Source organism: Lycorma delicatula, chromosome 8, assembly GCF_047948215.1.
Source record: "Lycorma delicatula isolate Av1 chromosome 8, ASM4794821v1, whole genome shotgun sequence".
Taxonomy (NCBI): domain Eukaryota; kingdom Metazoa; phylum Arthropoda; class Insecta; order Hemiptera; family Fulgoridae; genus Lycorma; species Lycorma delicatula.
Window position 1 is genome coordinate 88,378,091 of NC_134462.1, and position 21,247 is coordinate 88,399,337.

Genomic DNA, 21,247 nt, shown 5'->3' on the forward strand with positions numbered 1-21,247 from the left:
TTTTTACATTTTAGTCTAAAATTGTAATTCAGTATTTTCCATATTCTTCTGCATTAAAGAATACATTATTTTCTTGCACTATTATTTATTTTTTTATTGATTTTATTTACATCAATTTTCTCAGAATTAAATTCTCTATCAATTTAACCTATATGTTTATTTGCTTACTGACAATTTAACAAAGTTATTTTATGTCAAAGCCAAAAAACTCAATTTTTTTTTGTATATTACACCCTATTTTGTAGAAAATAATGGTGATACAGTTCTGGAATCCATGTTTTTATATTTTTAGGTCTAAAGCCATAAGAAATCACTAAATTAGCCCCATAATTTACCTTCTCAGAATATCAGCAGGGCTTTATTTCAGCACAAGAGATTACTTCTTACTTCTACTGTATCAAGAATTAATTTCTTGATACAGTAGAGATAATGCAATAGTCTATTCACCCGATGTAAAATGGAATACATTCACGATTTATCACATCATAGTGAAAATGTTAAAAAATGGCAGTTATCAACTTTTGAGAAATAAACAACTGAAGTGCTAACAGTCCATTGCATATTTTTCCTTCTTACTGATAAAAATAACCTGATATATTTGTAAAATACTGCTGGTTATGTTTGAAAAAGAAGAGATAAATAAGCAACACTTTTACCCTTCAGCTTTTCAAAAAAGAGTTTAATGCTAAAATAAGATAAAAATAATAACAAAATAAGATCGTGTAAGTGTGTTTAATATAATGTTTGCTTTATGTTAGCATGGGATTGGACAGCATTGGATCCCGCCATAGTTTCAACAGCTCCACGTGATCTATATACAAGTCCACCTCCACCAGGCTTTGCTATCAGACAGACATTGGACAGTAAGTATTAGATTAAAAATACTGTAGAGATTATTTAAATTGTTAAACTGTTAATCGTTAATTAATTAAGCCTTCAATATTTTTTCTTAAAAAAATTTTTAACTATTGAGGGAACTTACCATATTATGTTAATGGTATTTCTATACAGTTTTCACTTTATAATACTATTCAGTAGATAATATGGTTAAACCAAAGTGCTTTTTTATTTTTTGTTACAGTGTAATATGATTAATTATTAGTTTTGTAATCTGAAATATTTACTCTAATAAAATCTTACTTTCTGTATGAGTATATTGGAAATGGTGTTTTCTGTTTCAAGATCAGTCATTCAAATCTTAAGTTATACTGCATTTTAATGTTTTAAAAAGTAATTGTACAGAGGTTTTTCTACTACCATGTTTTAATGACATAAATCCTCAATAGAACAAACTTACCCAACTTCAAGAGTACATAATTATGTAGTTGATTATAAGGAGTGGCTGAAGTGTAATGCACAGTCTATCATAACTTGCAAATGAAAAGAGGTAATCAGATGAAACAAATATGATAGAAAAGTATATTTTACTTCTTACAAAGACTTCAATTTATTTTATTCACCATAGTCACCATTTACAGCTACGCATTTCTCCCAACAGTGAATTAGTTTTCTCATTCCTTCTATGAAGAATGAAGAACGCTGGCAGTCTTTTCTTGATCCATGACTTCACTGTGTCCTTCAGTTCATCAACTGTGATGAAATGAATACCCTTAATATACTTTTTTAATTGTGGGAAGATGTGAGTGCAAGAACAGGTTACCAAATCAGGTACAAAGGGTGTAGAGTAGGTTCAGTTTCAACTTCACAAGAGTGGTTGTATGTGATGTGTGTGGCTGAGCATTATTGTGTTCTAGAATTTTAGACACAACAAGTCTCTTAAAGTGTATTAGCATATGTTTTTAGAAGCTTTTATTTCCTTTTGGTGCTTTGCATTGATTAAAAAAAAACTGGTCTTCTGCTGCAAGGGTCATTCTTTGTACTCACTTTGCTAGTTGCAGACTGAATTTTAAAAGGAGAAAAAGTGAATGCTAATGACATTCATTGTCATCCAAAAGTTGTTTATGGTGATGAAACTGCTGATTGAATTACATAAGATGGGATAACAAAGTAAAAATAAAATAGAGGGCAATAAAATTTTATGGCATGAGTAACTAGCCATAAAATTTTATTGCCCTCTATTTTATTTTTACTTTGTTATCCCATCTTATGTAATTCAATCAGCAGTTTCATCACCATAAACAACTTTTGGATGACAATGAATGTCATTAGCATTCACTTTTTCTCCTTTTAAAATTCAGTCTGCATCTTGATGTAATAGGCTTATTCAGCTCCATAATGTAGGACAGAAAATGAGAAATGATTTTGGAATGAAAGATGGCAGCACTATTGTTTTGTATGATATTTATTTTCCCGCCTACTACTATTGTGTTACATAAAATCAAGCAACTCATTGCTACAATTATTTTGATTGTAGTTCTGTAGCTTATGTGTCATATAATCAACTTTAATTCCACTCATAGATGGTTTAAATGCATTGATTTAATTAATGTGATTCAACATAACCCATTCTTTTTATTATATAGTGAAACATTTTTTTCCACATGGTTTGCTTCTACTGGAGAGGCATTGCATTTTTTCTGTTTTAGTTGTTTTTGTTATCTGCTACTAAACTTCTCTTTGTAGTTGCAGTGTATAATTATTCTTTAATTGGTTTTTAATAACAGTTGTTTTCTCTACAATTAGTAATGCACAACAAATGTTTTATTTTAAGTAAATTGCCCCACATGTAAAGAAATTTTTACATTGTGCGTAAATCGTCATTTCTCCAATACCAATTTATTAACCAATTGATTCGCATTATTATTGTGTTGTTAGCTAACAACATTGAATTCTATATAATAAAATATCTGTTCCAGGTGCCCGCTCACACTTGTTAAAAGAAATACTATGTAAATATAGGATAACATTTTAAATAAAATACTGGCAGAAAGTACCCTACAGAAATATAGATAATATAAAATTATTAACATCTTCAAGAAAGGAATATACTTTTGTAATTTTTAAAGCTGTAAGTAAAACATAAAAGGTGATACAGCAAACTTAACACCAGAATCAACTTTTTCAAATCAATTTTTAAAGACATGTCACACATACAAAGATATTCCACACACAACATTCAACTTTAACATGTAGTACTAAAAATTCAAGATTCCTAAGTGCTTGAACAGTAGGAAATTTATAAAACTGGAAATTTGGCAAAAACAACTTATCATGCAAACATATAGATTATAAATAAGCTATATTATTTAGCTATGTACCAAAAGGATTTCCTTTAAGGCAGATATTATTAACTGTACATTGACACCAGTAACAGATAGCTTTAAAGATGTTCTTTAGAACAATTTACATTAATTTGAATGTAAATTTTAATATTTATAAAAGAATTGGGAGGTTTTTCTGCATGAGCTTTTTCAATCTGGAATTCTTCAAAACTTTTTTAATCATAACATCCAGTTCTTAATCAATTAAATATTATTAAATGAGACAGAATTTCTATCTTTCAAGAGACAAGTTTTGTCCATACTAAAGGAAACAAGTTAATTGGTATATTAATTTTAGCTGTTATCAAAAAGCCAACCACTAACCAGATCATGATTGGGTCAACCTGAGAAACTATATCAACCTATCTTATTCTTCATAATTTATTTGTAACTCTTTGCTGGTAATTTATTAAAAGAATATTAGTGTTTCTACTTAACAGCATATATTTTTTAATCTGATAAATATTGCTCCTTTTCATCTTGCAAGTCCTTATTGTTTATTATATAAACAAATTATTTTAGATTAAGATATCAAAAATGAAGGAGGTAAAGAATTTCTCTTATATTTGTATTTCTCCTACGGTTTTTTGTGATATTTTGGGTTCCTTACATAACATTAAACATTTCATGAACAGATACCTAAAGCCAAGCCTTGCTCTAAAAATGTTAATTTTATTACTTACGAGGCCTGTAAATAAAGTCATGAGACCAGTTTTTTTTTGGCAGCCAAAGTGGTAACACTACAAAGTTACTAGTAAACATATGGTTAAATGAACAGCTGATTTATGTTAGGTATTAATATTTTTAGTCTATTGTTGCCACGTGAGATGTAAATAAACTTTTTGTGAAACGAGTTTTTGTTTGAATTAAAAAAATGAGTGATACTAATTATGAGCAATATTGTGCAATCAAGTTTTGTGTTGAACTCTGTGATAATGCTACTGAAACTTTTTCAAAATTGAAAAGGGCATATGGAAATGACGCTCAATCACGAGCCCAAGTCTTAAGTAGTTTAAAGCATTTTCAGATGGCCGGGAATCAGTTGCAGACAATCCGTGCTCTGGAAGACCGTTAACGTCAAAAAGTCCGACAATGTTGAGCAAATCAGAGACTTGATATGGTACGACAATCCATCAAACTTTTACAAAAAAATTGGACATGAAAAAAAATTTTGTGCAAAATTGGTCCCAAAAAACGTCACTGTTAAACAGAAAAACAACAGGGTGAAAGTGTGCCACGATTTTCTAGGCCAATTTGAAGGCTGACTCTTATTTTCTAAAAAAATGTAATTACTGGTGATGAATCTTGGATATTTGAGTACGACCCAGAAACAAAACGCCATGAAATGGCACACTTCAAACTCACCACATCCCAAAAATGAGCAAATCAAAACCATGCTAATTTGTTTCTTCGATAGTAATGACATTGTCTATAAGGAGTTTTTGCCTACAGGACAGACTAAATCAATATGTTTATTGAGAAATTCTTAAAAGACTGCAGAAAAGAGTTGCCTGCATGAGATCAGCCATCAAAGACATCTGGATGCTACAACATGACAATGAATGCATCTTGTCACGCTGCACTCTCAATTAATGATTTTTTGGCAAAGAAAAACATTCCTGTATTTCAACCACCTCATTCACCTGACTTGAGTCTTTGCAACTTTTTCCTCTTCCTGACTTTAAAAACCACATCAAAGGACACCATTTTGGAACAGTAGAAAACATTTAAAAAAATGTAACCAACCATCTGAAGGATATTCCAGTCTCTAAGTTCCAACACTGCTATGAAGAGTGGGAAAACTGAAGCATTGCATGGCTTCCCATGGGAACTATTCGAAGGTGATAGAATCCGTGCATAATTGGATTGTAAATAAAAAGTTTTTCTGAACCAGTTTTTACTTTATTTACAGACCTCGCATAATCAAAAGAATCTAATCTGCTGTTGGACAGTATGTTGAGCCCAACATACCATGTGTTGAGTATGCATTTCAGTCGCATACTACCTCCTATAGTTGTTGAATCTATGACATTCATTCAAATCTACTGTGTCTTAATTCTGTTTCATGGTATTTCCTATGCCCTGTTAGCTTTCCACCTTAGTTCTCAATGTTTTTGTATCATGTTAGAAAATTAGATGCTAACCTATAAAATATAATTTTTTTTCTTAAATAACATTAATATATTTTATTTCTCACTATGTTGTTAATATTACATAACACTGTTTGTTTTTCCTTTCTTGTAGAATATGTTATTAAAGAAATTATCCTTTTAAAATTTCAAGCTTTGCAATCAAATGTATAATATATACATTATGTATAATATAATAATATTAACTTCCATCATTTCTGATAAAAATGGCATTTATGTTAGCTAATATTTTTTTATTTGTAAAAAATGTTACTTTCTCCATTTCATGGTCTAGTGTTAGGTTTGATTACATATGCAGTATTGAAATTATATTTAAATAGTATGAAGTATTTTATATTATTTATAAAATATAATTATTTTTTATATAAATATTATATTATTTATTTATTGTATATATTTATTTAAAATTATTACGTTCACAGTAGTTGGTCATCAAGAAATAAAAAATAATTTATGCAATAATAGTTGTAATTAAGCATAATAGTTTTAAACATCTTACGGACATGGTGTTACAGTTTTATTGAAGCATAAATTATTTTTTATATCTTGATGACCGACTACTATGAACGTAACAATTTTTATTTAAATATAATTGTACATATTAATTTTGAATTAAAATCTTATAAAAAATCCCTGATGATGGGGTAGCAACTCCAAAATTACTTACAAATAAATTTGAAAATTGTTGGTAAGTGGAACTTTTAATTTATACAATTTTATATAATCAAATAAAACTATTCTTTATTTTAGGTAATGATTTGAAATAAATGCTTTTTTCTATGATTTAATTGGCCCATTGAGATATTTTTTTTGAAATAGAGAAATATTTCTGTTGTTGGGTAAATAAAGTTTGTTAGTTGTGTTTATAAATCGTTTATGATTGTACATATATATATATATATATATTTTATTATGGTAGCACATCACCCTTTCTCACTTCTACAATGTTTTGTGTTAATTCTACATTTTCAACATTTTGTGAAAATTTATTACCTGAATCACAAAGTTTATTATTTTTCACTATCCCAATTATAACCTATATCTTCATTTTGGTCTTTTGTGTTCAATTAATTAATTTAAGAAGTAAATTACAAATAGATAAAGTGTCATTGAAATCAAGTTGATAAAATAGCAGTAAATTGGTTGAAGGCTTTTAAGTAATATAGATTGAATGGATTAGTCTATTATTCAGTTCAGCCATGATAAATAAAACAAATCATAAGTTGTGTATGGAGATCATTACAGTAGTTAGATGAAGTAATAAAAGAATCTTTAAAAATCTTGATTTTATTTATATATGAAAAAAATTATAATTGAATTAATAAATAGCAATGTTGTTGGGTCTTTGGTAGGACAATTATATTCTCTTACCATCTGATTATTCTTCAATACTTAAACTGTTTCAAGGAGTAGCTTCTTGGAAGTTGAAGATTTCTAGTAAGGATAAATGCCAACTGCAGTTTCACATTTACTGTTTGTTATGGTCATTGCCTACTAATAATTGCAAACAGTAAATGTGAAACTGAGTCGAATTCAGTTAAAATTTATTTTTTTATAATAATGATGTTCATATACTCTATTGAATAGTTTTTAAAATTAATTTTGATCCTGTATGTAAAATCAAACTGTTCACAAAGTGAGTGAATAAGTAGTATATTATAGACATTTTTTGCTTTATCTCTTATAAACAGGGAAATAAGATAAAAGTAGCTAACGCTTAATCATAATATTACATTTTGCATTCACACTAAGATAAGTCTGTATATATTAGATTATTTTGATGGCAGTTATTGATAATTTTAAGTAGATAAAAAATTTTATCAATATAAATGAGTCTACAAACAATAAAACAGGTGTACTTAAACATATCTATATAGTAAGCATGAGCAAGCAGAGGGAAACATAAAATGCAATACAGACTGATTAACCAAATTACATAATGTGGTTTTTTAAAACAGATTTCCATAAAGTAATAAACACTAAATACCATACTGGCAGATATGTCGCCCTTCATTATTATTTCATATTACTGTTATAATTAATATAAAATGGTTTTGCTAACTTGTTTTTCATTACCTTCTATTCTTACATCGTGTTTTCATTTCTTACATCTATTTAACTCTAGTTTGCATTTGATTTTTTAGAGTTTATTTGGAATATCATTATATTATTCAGTTACTGTTCATGTCTGTTTACCATTTATATTCTGCTGTATTGTGGATTAAATTTGTGTGTTATCTACTATCTAAAATTTCAGAATTTTCAGTCGGTTTGTAATATTCATTTACAGCAATCTTGTTATTTATATATATATATATAAACTGAAAATTCAAATAATTCATTAACATACTGACCATGTAGAACTCAAATTCTAACCATTTAACTCAAAAAACAACAAATTAACCACCAAACACAATAACAGAAAAACCTAATGCTAATAGTCATTTGTATGTGTGTGTGTGTGTGTGTGTGTGTGTGTATACGAGGTGCTACCCAAAAGTTCAGGGAATTTTACCATAAAAATAAAATAGCTTACCATAACTTATAATTTCCACTGTCTCCTTTAAAGTAATCCCCTTGGGCATTGATACACTGATCCCAGTGTTTTTCCTATGATTCCATGCATCCCTGGAAGTCTGCAGGTGTAAGTGTTCGAAGCACGTTCTGCGTTTCTTCCTGAATCTCCTCAATTGTGTTTAAACGACGGCCTTTCAATTGAAATTTTATTTTCGGAAAAAAAAAAAGTCGCACGGGTCAAGGTAAGGCGAATAGGGTGGGTGGGGAATCACTACCGTCTTTTTGGAAGCCAAGAAATTTTGAACGGCTAGCGATGTGTGCGCAAGCGCGTTGTCATGGTGCAGAACGCAGCTGTTGTTACCCCACAGATCTGAACGTTTGCGCCTAATGCTTTCACGTAATCGCTTCAAAACTTCACAATAGAACATCCCATTGACATTTTGACCAAGAGGAACAAATTCCTTATGGATAATGCCTTTGATGTCGATAAAAACAATCATGGACTTAATGTTGCTGCAAACTTAGTGTGCTTTTTTGGCTGCAGTGAACTTGGCGACTTCCACTGCGACAACTGCTGCTTAGTTTCAGGGTCATACCTGTACATCCATGTCTCATCACCGGTTATGATGTTGGAGATGAAGTTAGGGTCATCTCTTGCTGAATTTTTCAATTCACTACAGACAGCTACGCGATTTTGTGTCTGGTCGCTGTTCAACAGTCTCGTTATGAATTTTGCAGCAATGCATCTCATGTTCAAATTGTCCGACAAGATGTGTTGCACGGACCCATATGAAATTTGTACGATTGCACAAACAACATGGATTGTTTGTCTACAATCTGCAACAATAGCCTCTCGCACTTTCATGATATTTTCCAGTGTTGCGCTTGTTGATGGTCTTCCTGAACGCTCATAGTCATCGACTGTCGTTCGTCCATCTTTGAATCTTTGTACCACAAAAAAGTTTTACTTTTACTCGTAGCATTGTCACCAAATGCTTCCACAAGCATGCGATGGGTTTCTGCACCAGTTTTTTTAAGCACGAAGCAAAATTTGATGCAGGTTCTTTTTTCTTTAAAATCTGTCATTTAGAACTTCGCCGAAGCAGTAAAACACAATGTTACACAACCACACGAAAAACAACAATGCAGCCTCTTACCATCACAGCTGTCGGAACACTGATTCACAAAGAGTACTGTTAGCCACATCTAGCAGCAGCAGGTCATACCAGCAATGGTATGCGCACAAAATTCAAATTCCCTGAACTTTTGGGTAGCACCTCGTGTGTGTATATGTATATATATATATATACAACTGAAAATTCTCAAACAGCAAGAAAAAAATAACCACCAAACACAGTAACAGGCCTAAAAAACTAATACGAAAAGTCGACTTTTGCAATTAGAAAATAGTTTATTGTAGCAGTAGGCAACAGTGTTTACATATGTAGTTGTATGCCGTTTTATTTTTTGTTACTTTGTTGATATTGGAGATAATTTTTATATACATTAACATATCATGTGTGGCTATTTTTACACTTTGAAGTTAGTTTATTGTTATGTAATTTTTGTTATCTATTTCCCATTTATGTTTCTCTATCTTTCATCAAATTGATATCCACCTGTAATCTGAATTGTCTATTTTTAGTTAGTATTCTTCCATAGTCTTGTTACAAAGAAACATTTTATACTAGTTACTTCATTTCTTTATGTAATAATAATAGGTTTAATCATCTTTTTATTAGGATATTTCTCGTACAAATGCACATAAATTCTAGTTCCTTCAAAAAATCAAAATTAAAATTAGTAGTGTTCTATCTACTAATTATATTTATATATAAGTATAATTATTGGTATATTTACCAAAATATTTTATATTTATTTATTCAAACCCATTTCCATATTTATGTGTTGGCTTTCAAGTTCACAGTTAATTTTTTTTTTTTAATTCGTGATGTGTAATATGGTCTATTTTTTTTAAAAAAGAATTAGATGTTTGGAAGGTCAACTAAATTCAATATTTAATTAATTTTTTTTAATATTCTACAAAAAATTTGATCTAATAAAGTTAGTATTTTTTTAATTCAGTGTTTATTTTATAGCCTGTACAACTTGGCTAGAGTAATCCAAGATCAAAGAAGTTTTTTTTTGGGATTTTGTTTCTAGTTTAGTGTGATTCGTGTGTATGAGATAAAATAATGAAATTTATAGCAAATTGAATTTTTTCATTAGGTAAAAGGTAAATTCAAGTTTTTTATTAGTCTTCTTTTATCAGAACCTGAAATTCCATCCAGGCAATCTCATTGCAAAACCCTCTCAATCCTCCCATCTGAAACTTGTAAAGTCATTTTAAAACATTTTTGGCACACTCGTATGTTTTCTCCCTCATGATTTTTTAAGTAATAATGAGCAGAACTTCTAGATTCATTATCAGAGTAGTATCATGTTTTCTTCATCATTTTCTCATCAATATTTCCTGCTAAAAAAACGAATCATTCATTCCGTGAATTTATGTTGTATGAGGTTAAATCAAATATAAACAGGATTTTATTATTTTTTTTAATTTATTGAAAAATAAAATGCAAATATAATTTATTTTTCTACACAGTTTCCTGCTTAAAAATACATTTTTCCCAATCATAAGGAAGGTTTTTTTATCACAGCATCGTAGAATGAAGCTGGTTGCGTCAAGAACCAATTGCGCACGAATTCCTCGTCATCTTCAAATCATTGCCCTCCTAGGGCTTCTTTAAGCAGCCCAAAAAAATGGAAATTGCAGGTCATAATTACAATTTTATAGGTCATAATTTAATAAGCACTAACAAGTACAAGAACTCATAGAAAACTGGAGTGAAAGTGTGCTGCCCAACCTTTGTTTGTTTATCATTTCTTTTTCTTTAAAAGAGGCTACATGCATAAGCAAGCAGCTCAGATGGGTTAGTCAACTTTAAGTTGTATGTTTCCATAATATTAGACTGTTGACCTGCATATGGGTAGTCCATTATAATAGAGGTTAGTCCAATAGAGTAAATGATACTCTGTTATTATTATTTTAATATTTACAATATTTTGGTTTTTAAGATTGGTCATATAACCCTTTATAAAAAACTGAACAGAACAAGATATTACTTACCATCAACTTTAACATAAAAATACTTCCTGTTAGTGCAAAAAACCAAAATTTGATAAACCACATGGTAAATCCACTTTACCAAAATTTCATTCAAATTTTATTGAATTATTAAGTTATTGTTAAATGTTAGTGAGTTATTCACACACACTTAGTTAATAGAAGATTGTCATAAGTACATATTGTAAATGTTTGTTTTTGGGTATTTGCCCTAGAACAGAAAGAAAAATGGTCTTCGTCAATGACTATTATTTAAATGCTGGTTCTTATAGATCACTGAAATTGAATGATCTATGCCGAGTCCAGCGTAACTGTATGCTTTTGGCATTTAATAATAATTAGTAAAAATTGAAGTTAGTATCTCTTAATTTAAACCACATTTTGCCAGTTATGTTAAATCTTTATTTATTTAAAAATCCTTTTGTCTATCTCATTTTCATTACTCTATTTAAAAATGGTCCATTTTAAAAATGATTGCCATCAGGTAAAATGCACATCTGATATATTACACCATATTCATATCTATACAGTAACTGTTATTGCTGTAAGAAATATATTATATTTTCCATTTCTATTTGCATATTGTTCTGTTTACAAAAAATTGTAGCAATCCTAAACATGTAGTTGCTATTACCACCAGCACTAATAAATAATAATTATTACTACTAAATATGAGGGATATCTCTAAAGTAAAGACCACTGGGAAATTTCTCTCCCTAAGGTTGGCAACCTGTCTCTTCCATGGCCACACTAGTAATGTATGCACTTCATTGTCTGTAAGTTATCGCGTTTTAGTATCTTTGATAATGTGTGAGTTCATTATAAAATTAATAGGAAAATCGATGTTGCCACCTGTGCAATACACAATCATATGTTTTATAAACCATCAAAACGTTAAGCTGGCTGAAATTCATAGGCAGTTGGTTGCTGTGTACGATGATAATGTAATGAATGAAAGAAATGTCGAAAAATGGTGTAAAGTTTTAGAAATAACAGAATTAATGTGCATTATGAAGATCGTTTGGGTAGGCCCTTGATAATCACAGAGGACTTGTTGAAACGCGTCAATGATGAAATCAGAAAAGATCATCACTCAACAATTTTCAACCTGGGCCTTCTTTTTTTTTATGTTTCAAGAGCTGTTATTGGTCGCATTGTTCATGACCATTTAGGCTTCAAAAGGTTTGTGCACATTGGGTGTCGCATGTCTTAACAGAAAGTCAAAAAAAATTCAAATGGAATCTGCTTTGGAATTTCTGATTCGCTACACAGAAAAAGGTGATTACTTAATTCAATTGTTATTGGCGAATAAATGTGGATTTTGTAATACACGCCAGAGAGAAAACGACAGTCAAGTGAACGGCGTCATCCTCAATCACCAACCAGACTAACAAAAGTCAAGCCACAACCATTTTCACACAAACTGATGGCTGCAATCTCATGGGGATCAGTTTGGCATAGTGCTGATTGATTTCATGCCATGTGGAAAGACTATAAATGCAGAAGCCAACTGCGAAACTATGTAAATTATGGTGCGCCATTCAAAATTGGCAATGTGGGCGGCTGACTGACAGCGTCGTCCTGCTGCACGATAATGCGAGTTCAACATGTGATTTACTGAGAACATTTGGATGGCAAGTTTATGATTACCAATCATATAGTCCGGACTTAGTTCCTGATTACCATTTATTTGGAAAATAGAGAGAATTTTTGAGTGGTAAGCAATTCATGAGTGAATGAACTTAAAAATGCTATTAATCAGTTGCTAAATGGACTGGCGGCAGAAGAATACAACGAGGGTATATTGAAGCTGGTGTATCGCTATGATAAATGTCTTAATTCATGTGGCGATTATATAGAGAAGTAGTATAATGTATATAGTTTAAGAAAAATAAAGAATATTTATAAAGTTCGAGAGCTTATCAAAGATGATTGCCGGTTTATTATTGAAGAAATCACATCAGAAGTGGGTATCAACTATGGAAGTGCTCCATCCATTATCACTGATCATCTTGGCTTTAGAAAAATTAGTGCACAATGGGTTTCAAGGTTGTTGATTGAAAATCAAAAACAGGTCAGGTTAGAGATCTGTGAGAGATTTCAGAATCGATTTTGGCAAAAAGGGAATGATTTTTTGAGGCGCATCATCACATGTGATGAGACATGGGTCAATCATTACACTTCGGGTTCAAAAATGACAAAGGAAGAATGAGGACTGCCCAGTGAAGGCCAAAATCAGTCTGTCAGCCAGAAAAGTTCTTGCAACGATTTTTTTTCACTCTAGGAGAGTTTTACTCATTGGCTTTCTCCACAATCAGTGAACGGTGAATGAGGCTTACTATTGCCAGCTGCTACAGTCAACAAAAGCCGCTTACCGAAACAAAAGGTGAAGTATGCCCATCAGAGATGTCATCCTTCTCCATGCCAGGCCCTACACCACGATTTTGAGAAGGGATAAATTGGAAAAAATGCACACTGGGAAACCCGCAAGCACCCTCCCTACAGATCCCTCCCCCCCAATGAATAATTTTTGTTTGCACCTTTGAAAGAATCGTTTGTAGGGGAACGATAAGAAAACATTGAAGACATTGAGGAGCATGCGCAGTTAGTTGAGAACTTGCCCTCAAATTTTTTATGAACAAGAAATATTCATGCTTCGAAATTGTTGGCAAACATGTGTAGATCGTGTAGAATATATAGAGAAATGATGAAGGTATGAATTGCATATATTATCAATCAATAAATTTATAAAAGAATTACCATTTATATTTGATTCATCCTCATTCTTGGGGCAGATATATAGACATGATGCACATCATCAATGGTCCTGCACTCCAGACTCAAGCCTGAATTAATAAAACCAAATCTGACCAACCTCTCTCAAAAAGCACCATGTGCAGAAAAAATTAGCCAATTGGGGGAAATCCCCCTAACTACCTTCATATTTCTCACATCGGGAAAAACACCATGCATGTAATGGCCATAAGATGATAGTCTACCTGACCTGCCATAAATGGAAACCTTAGTCGTCTATTTCTTATGTGTGCTCAGCAGTAAGTTGGCCTATCTTAGCATCATAACGTAATTTGCACTTAATCGCAAGGATATCGATGGGCTTAAAAACAGGAATGACAAGGACCGCCTATCGAGAAACAGTCCTACAGGCACCAATCACGGACAACGATAGGAGATGCTGGGCTGTCCAAAAATATTCCTATAACATTTGTACTTCATTCAATTAGCCCAGACAGTTACAGCGTTATAGCTTCGCATTCACCCTTATATTTAATACACATGGTTCTGAAATTAAGCCCCGATTGATGTGAACTGCTCTCCAAATACTGAAAAACCACAGAGCAAGCCTTTATTGCAGCACGTTGAAAGTGCACCTTGAATCAAAGATTCTCATAAAGCATAATACCTAGATACTGAATTCAATCTCATTACTCGAATCTCCTTTAACTAGCAAAAGCCTGTCATCATCCACTCGTGGATGATGTGGCATCCACTGTATAACCTCACCCGCATCAAAGAATAAAATTCAACAACTCGGAGCAGGGGTCCTAAAATACTATAATAGCAAACTTATCATTTTTAAAATGGCTTCAAGAGACTGCAAAAATTCTGCATTCTTTTTGTTACATTTGTGGTGAGTTAATGGTGGAAAGACAAAAAATAAATATAAAAAGTTTCGATCAACAGGTGTACCTCATGTATTTCAGAGTGAAAATAGGAGATCAAGACAAAACTTGGGCACCCCACTAAGTTTACTACACTTGTGCTAAAGAACTTAAATGGTGGTCAAAGAATGAACAAAGAAGCGTTGATATTTGGAATTCCAGTGGTGTGGCAAGAGCCACAAAATCACACCACTGAAGAATAAAAAAAGAATCATCTGTCCAATATGCCATCCACTTTACGCCTGGTTCCTCATGGTCCAGACGTACCAGTGTCAGTTCCACCAGAAATAGACGGTTTCACAAGTGATTTAAATGAAGATAACATCAAAGAGTACAAACCCCCCGGAGATAGCTGTGCACCAGAGTTTTATTCACATTCTGAACTAAATGTAGTTACATCTGGCCAAAGAAAATTCAGAATTGCTTGATTCAAGGCTGAAAGAGAAAAACCTGCTAGCAGCTGGCACCCCATTTTCCTGGTTCAGGTACAGAGAAAAAGATTTTCATCCATATTTTTAAGAAGAAGAATTGGTCTTCTGCACTGAAGTACATGGACTTTTGACTCACTTAACAGTCTGTATGAAAGTTCCAGTTGGACAGTTCATAAATTCATCCAAAGGAGGACTCAAAGTTGTTCTTCACAGTGAAAATACATATCAGTCAATACCCATCAGACATTCTGTCCATTTAAAAGAGGATTATGATAATTTAGAATTCATTCTCTATAAAATGAAATGCAAGAATCGTAAGTGGATTACGTACGGTGATCTCAAAGTAATATCAGTGCTCCTAGAACAGCAAGGAGGATACACAAAGTTCCTTGTTGAAAGATTGGCCAAAAAGAGCTTCATTAGAACCTGAAACCAAAAATGTACTCCAAAATCTCTCATAGATTCAAATACAGTTCTCTTTCCACCTGTGCATTTCAAGTTGGGCTTGATGAAGCTTTACAAAAGAAAGTAAATGTTTTAATACATCTGTGAAAAATTTCCAGCCTTATCAACCGCCAAACTTAAAGAAGGTGTCTTTACTGGTCTTGACCTTAGAAAACTTCTCAAAGATGGTAATTTTGGGAAACAAATGGAAGTCACAGAAAAAAAACCTGGGGAGCCTCTAAAGATGTAGTAATCAAGTTTCTGGGCAATAAGAAGGATCTGAGAACATGCTGCAGAAGTACAAAAATGTAGGCTGTTCCATGAGCTTGGCGATTCACTTCTTAAATTCACATGTGGACTATTTTCCTGAAAATCTGGGTACTGTTAGTGAAGATATGGGTGAGAGATTTCATCAGGATAATGGAAAGGAAGTATCTAGGAAAATGGACTACTACAATGATGGCAGACTATTGCTGGATGTTACATTGAGATGAACTCTGTAGAGAACATAGAAGGAAAGGCGCGAAGCAGAGTATAAGCTGTCCAAAGAAACTTTTGACACGTGAAATAATAAAATTGTAAGTATTTTACATACATCATCATTAAGGGTGGTTGAAAAGGGGGAGTGGTTTCCAAAGGCATGATGGACCTCACAAAAATTAATTAAATAAAAATAAACTTATTTTGTGACAACTTTCATTAGTAATTAAGGGATCAAAGATTGGTGGGAGGGGGGCATTGAGATCCCCCTGGGGATCCATCATCTCATCATCCTCTTCATCTAAAGACCCCTCCTCTTCAGATCACTCAACTGTTTAGCTATAAGAATGGATAGTAAAGCCAAAAAATTGAATGTATTACATTAATTTATTATAAAAAAAAATTTATATGTATTTTATTGTATCACATTTTCACAATTTGCAAAAAATCTGAACATAATGGAAAAAAATGTTATTTTGGGATTCAGCACAAAAAAATTACATAATCAATTATCAAAAACTAAAAAAACAAAACCATCGCAGCCCTGTGTAATTAATCGATCATGAGAACAGTCATCAATAGCAGACCAAACATCAACCTACCAGGAACATACCTGCCAACAGTAATATCAGTATTCATTCCAGCAAACAATCTACTTCCATCTGTCATTCCAGCTTACTTTGGTAACTAACCAAAAACATTAAACACCTCTAATTCATATTGCGTAACAAAGCCTTCAACTAATTTACCACTATCATCTATAATTCCAAAGAAGCGACTTGTATGTATATCAGTACCTAGCGCTATAGGACAGTTACCAACAAGACCAAGAATCCTATCCCATCTTTCTAAATGTTCCTCAATGAGATCTCTATATTGAAAATATGAACTGACAACGTAGGAATCCAGACCTCAATAACAAGTTTATCAGCAACATGATTAGTATCAGAAACTTGCCTCAAAAAACAATCCCTGTCCTACAACAAAGAACTGCGGACATATTATTACTTTCAGTATAAAATTTTTACCATCCAATAAATCCTGAAAGATCGCCCTGTACCATATATGGATGTTGCAGAAGAATTATATCGAGGGACCTCCATTTAACTATTCCATCTAACTTGATCTGAGCAATGTAAGCACCTAGAGAATTTATCTGTCTAAATTTAACCATTCAATGAATTAAAATTCTCAACAGCTCTCAAATAACAACCACAGTCTACTATCAACAAAGTGCTTGCAATCCTTGCACATCTTTCTACAATTTACACACTTAGGAGCCTCAGACTTTTTAGATACAAGGCTTGTGACCCTCGTCATCACAATGCCCATAGAGTGAAGCATATTGACAGAATTTAGCTGTATGACCAAATCTACAACACTTAAAATATCAGCGTATCTCTACAAGAAGAGAAATCCACAAACCTACCCTTGTTAAACAGAGTAGTAGGCCCAACTTTAAATGTACCATGATACCTTTGGGCATCACATCTACCAGATTTGAACAAAAACTTGCACTCTGACTTGAATATCGCCTCATTCAAGTTTGTGTTTGCTTTCATATGAGATACAACCTCCTTGACGATTTATATCATAGACACTGACTACGTGTGATGATTTATGTCATAGACCATGACTCCTTTTACATTTCTGATCCACCATGACCTCCCAACTATTTACTAACGAAAGATTCTGAAATGACTGATTGTCATCCATTACGACAACCAAACCTTTCCTAATATCTTTATGTTGCTAATTTTCAAATTTGTCCTCTTGCCCTGAAGGGCAGTTTGAAATTATTTTTTAATTGTTTTTGTGGAGCCTTCCTTTCTATTCTGGCTTCTGGCAGGCTAATTTGGTCTTCTGCTTCACTTAGCTTTAAGTACCAAGGCGTAGTTTCCTCTCCGCCCTAATAAGCACAGGTGCTGGTACCAGGACAGAAACTGATTCTTTAACTATAACTTCCTTGAGTACAGTTGGCTTAGAGGCAAGCATCTCAAATCCATGCAGAGAACATTGCCTTAAATTCATTAAGCCTCGGGATCACTCCCCTGCAAGCCACTGCAGCAGAGGCTCTTTGAGGGCCTTCAAGAAACCCCAACAACTGCTCACATTGTTCCTCATATTGTGCTACTAGAGGGGCAGAATTTGTGTTGTAGGCAATTGTAATATTTACAATGGTTTATTATAGTCTTAGTAATAATTTTTTTTTCTTATGTTTACAGATTTATAACAGCTGTACCATGGTAGGGGAACGGCAAGCCAGATTACGTCTCGTTGTAATCTTAAACATTATTAATATTATAATAATAATCTATATTATATTCACAATACTACTACTACTATTATTATTATGATTATTATTATTCTATTGTTATTGTAACAGCTATTAATACTGTATAATGAAAAATACAAATATCTTTTATTTAGCGGCCAAACGGAACAACAAGATAAAAATAAAATAAATCTTGTCATCAGTTAATGAGTAAAAATATGGCCTCAAGATTTGTTTATAAAATATATATATATATATTTATAGATATTACATATACAGTTAAAGATGCATAAATATATTATTTGAAATTTACTTCGTTATTTTTTCTTGAAAATAATTATCTTTTTAATTACTTTTTTACAGTTAATTTAACAAGCAAATTGCACATATTTGATAATATATTTTTCAGATATGGAATTGTAAAAAGTAAAATATCGTCAGTACTGTCCAAACCCATTTTTGTTACTTTTGTTTATTAATTTTTTTTTTTTACATAATTAAAATATTTTTTATGATTATATTTTATCTTATTTATTTTTGTAAAATATGTAATAATTGATCATGTTATAATTTAATTGAATTAAAAAGAAACAAAGGATAATTTTAAGATAATACAATATTTATTATTCGTTTAGCGTTTAGCATACGATTAAACAAATAAAATACAACAATAATTCATTACAATACACTATTTTTTTGTTCTTAACATCAGGAATATGTTGGAAAATATAAAAACAATAAATATATTTATTTGATAAGGTTTTCTACATTATTAGTTATAATTTCATTGTAAAGGTAAGTTTTAATCTGAAATAAAATATTTGATGTAAGTGTAAAACATATACAAAATATTATACTGTTAAAAAACTTCGGCGATTTTAAAATATCGCACAATTTTCAAAATTATAGAAAATGCCTGCATCATGGCTGATAAATTAACACCTGCTAGTAACACCATCTGAAACATAAAAATCACAATCTGCTCCAGCATTCATATAAACTAACAGTGACATAATTTGATTCAGAAAAATAGTCTGGTGAAAAGTATTACTGTCATAACACTTGTAGCATCCTTGTCTCAAAGATATGGATGTTACCAGTTTGAAGTTAAAATATATTAATAAAAGAGTGTATATATTTAATATTTAGAATTTAGTGTCCATTGATCTAGAAAAGAGAATTAGGAATTTTTACTGTTAAGAAAGAAATTGGGAGTTTTGCAAATTTTAGATGAATTAGTGCTGTTTTATATTATTTATTACAAATATTTATTTATAAATACATATTCAAACAAATAAATATACATATGTCTGTTTGTATTTTTTAACTTACATATGCTACCTATGTTCGTATTATATGTACAAAAACACATGCATTAAAGTCCAGATAATCTGGAATGCTCAGACATAACAATACAAATTATTTGTATTGTAGATCATTAAACACCTGAAAAAACTTTACCTTCCATAGTTAAATTTAATATAGTGCATTCTGATATACTACTGCAGTGTCAAAATAAAAATACAGTACAGTATACTTGGCCCAGCCAATGTACAAGTTTGTGACGTCACGAGCAGACTGCGTACTACTACTCGGCTGAAAAGATAAACTCCACATAATAAATAAGTATTACTTATTATCATATTGTATGCGGTAATAACTATCATATTTACATTTACTAATTATAAACAATACGTAATTAATTCTTTTATAACATTTATTTGTACTAAATTATTAATTTTTTATAATAAACAAAAGTTTACTTGAATTTTCTTCATGCATCTAATTCAAACTTCTAGTAAGTTCAGCAACCTCACTAAACGAATCGCTATCACTTTCAATTTCACTTTTACTATCAGAATCCACATGTATAATATAATATTGTCATTTCATCTATCAGTGGTTACAGTTTGCTTTACTCTTTTTCAATATTTTTTACTTTTTCGCAATAGGGTTTCCAGTCATCGTCATTCATAGAATTAATTTTCTCCTTAGTTAATTTTTCAACATTTGTGAAATAAAATGTTGTGTTATGACTCTCTACATGTCTCTGATTCAGATCAGGATGGTACAGTGGGAGTCTAAGAACAGAATGCCCATATTTTTTCAAAAGTTCATCCAATTGATATTTTTGTACTTTAGTTTTATGTAACTTGTGGTTTCAGCATTTTTGAACTTGTAGAATATGGGTTCTCCAGCCAATCTGTCATATCTTTTCTTCTGGAATTAGAATTTGGCACTTTATCAGTACTGCTATTGTGATAAGGGGTGTTAACAACTACTACTGACATTGGTGGAAGATTTGGAATTAATTTTTCACGCGTCCATTTCATGAAATTGTCTGTATTCATGTTGTCATGGTAGTTGCTACGTTTCAAACTGTCTTTCCAAGTTTAATGAGTTCAGAATAAAACCAACTTCTCCTCCTCCAGCATGAATTACTATTAAAATAGTCACCTTTGCGCATGAAGTCCATCTACAATACCATCAGACCATGACTTTGTTGAACAATCCAAACATGTACGTTTCATCCAAATTAAAAATTGTAGCACGCTTTGTCTGTACTTAGACATTGCCTGCAAATATTCAATTCTCTTCCACCTGATATCAGATTTCTCAGTTAAAATTCTGTTATTTTCAGTTTTTTGTCATTTGAATCCTTACTCTTTCAAAATAACAGCTAAAGTTGTTTCATTGCCTTTAAAATTAATAGATCACCAAAGTTCTTGCCTTATTTTTTTAAAGTAGGTAATTCATTCTTCTTTGAATTAAATTATTAACTGTTCTTTTAAATACACCTAAATCAGAACTGTCCAATCCACTGACAGGTTTCAAATGTTATTAATACTTTTTGGTGTGCTGAAGGAACACGATTGGGATGTTGATTGAAGAATCATGCCTTTTTTCTCGAGTTTTTGAACT

General features: G+C 31.6%; 1 protein-coding gene across 7 annotated transcripts in view; it reads left to right on the top strand.

Moving 5' to 3' along the window:
• Cnot4 (CCR4-NOT transcription complex subunit 4) overlaps nt 1-18,637 on the top strand; it is an 89,334-nt gene extending 70,697 nt beyond the window's left edge. For all 7 annotated transcript variants that reach the window (XM_075374133.1, XM_075374132.1, XM_075374139.1 and 4 more), the window contains 2 exons: nt 759-863; nt 18,276-18,637. In XM_075374133.1, coding sequence (XP_075230248.1) covers nt 759-863; nt 18,276-18,283 — 113 coding nt within the window. In that variant the 3' untranslated portion in view covers nt 18,284-18,637. The remainder of the gene's footprint in view (nt 1-758; nt 864-18,275) is intronic.
• The last annotated feature ends 2,610 nt before the right edge of the window (nt 18,638-21,247 follow it).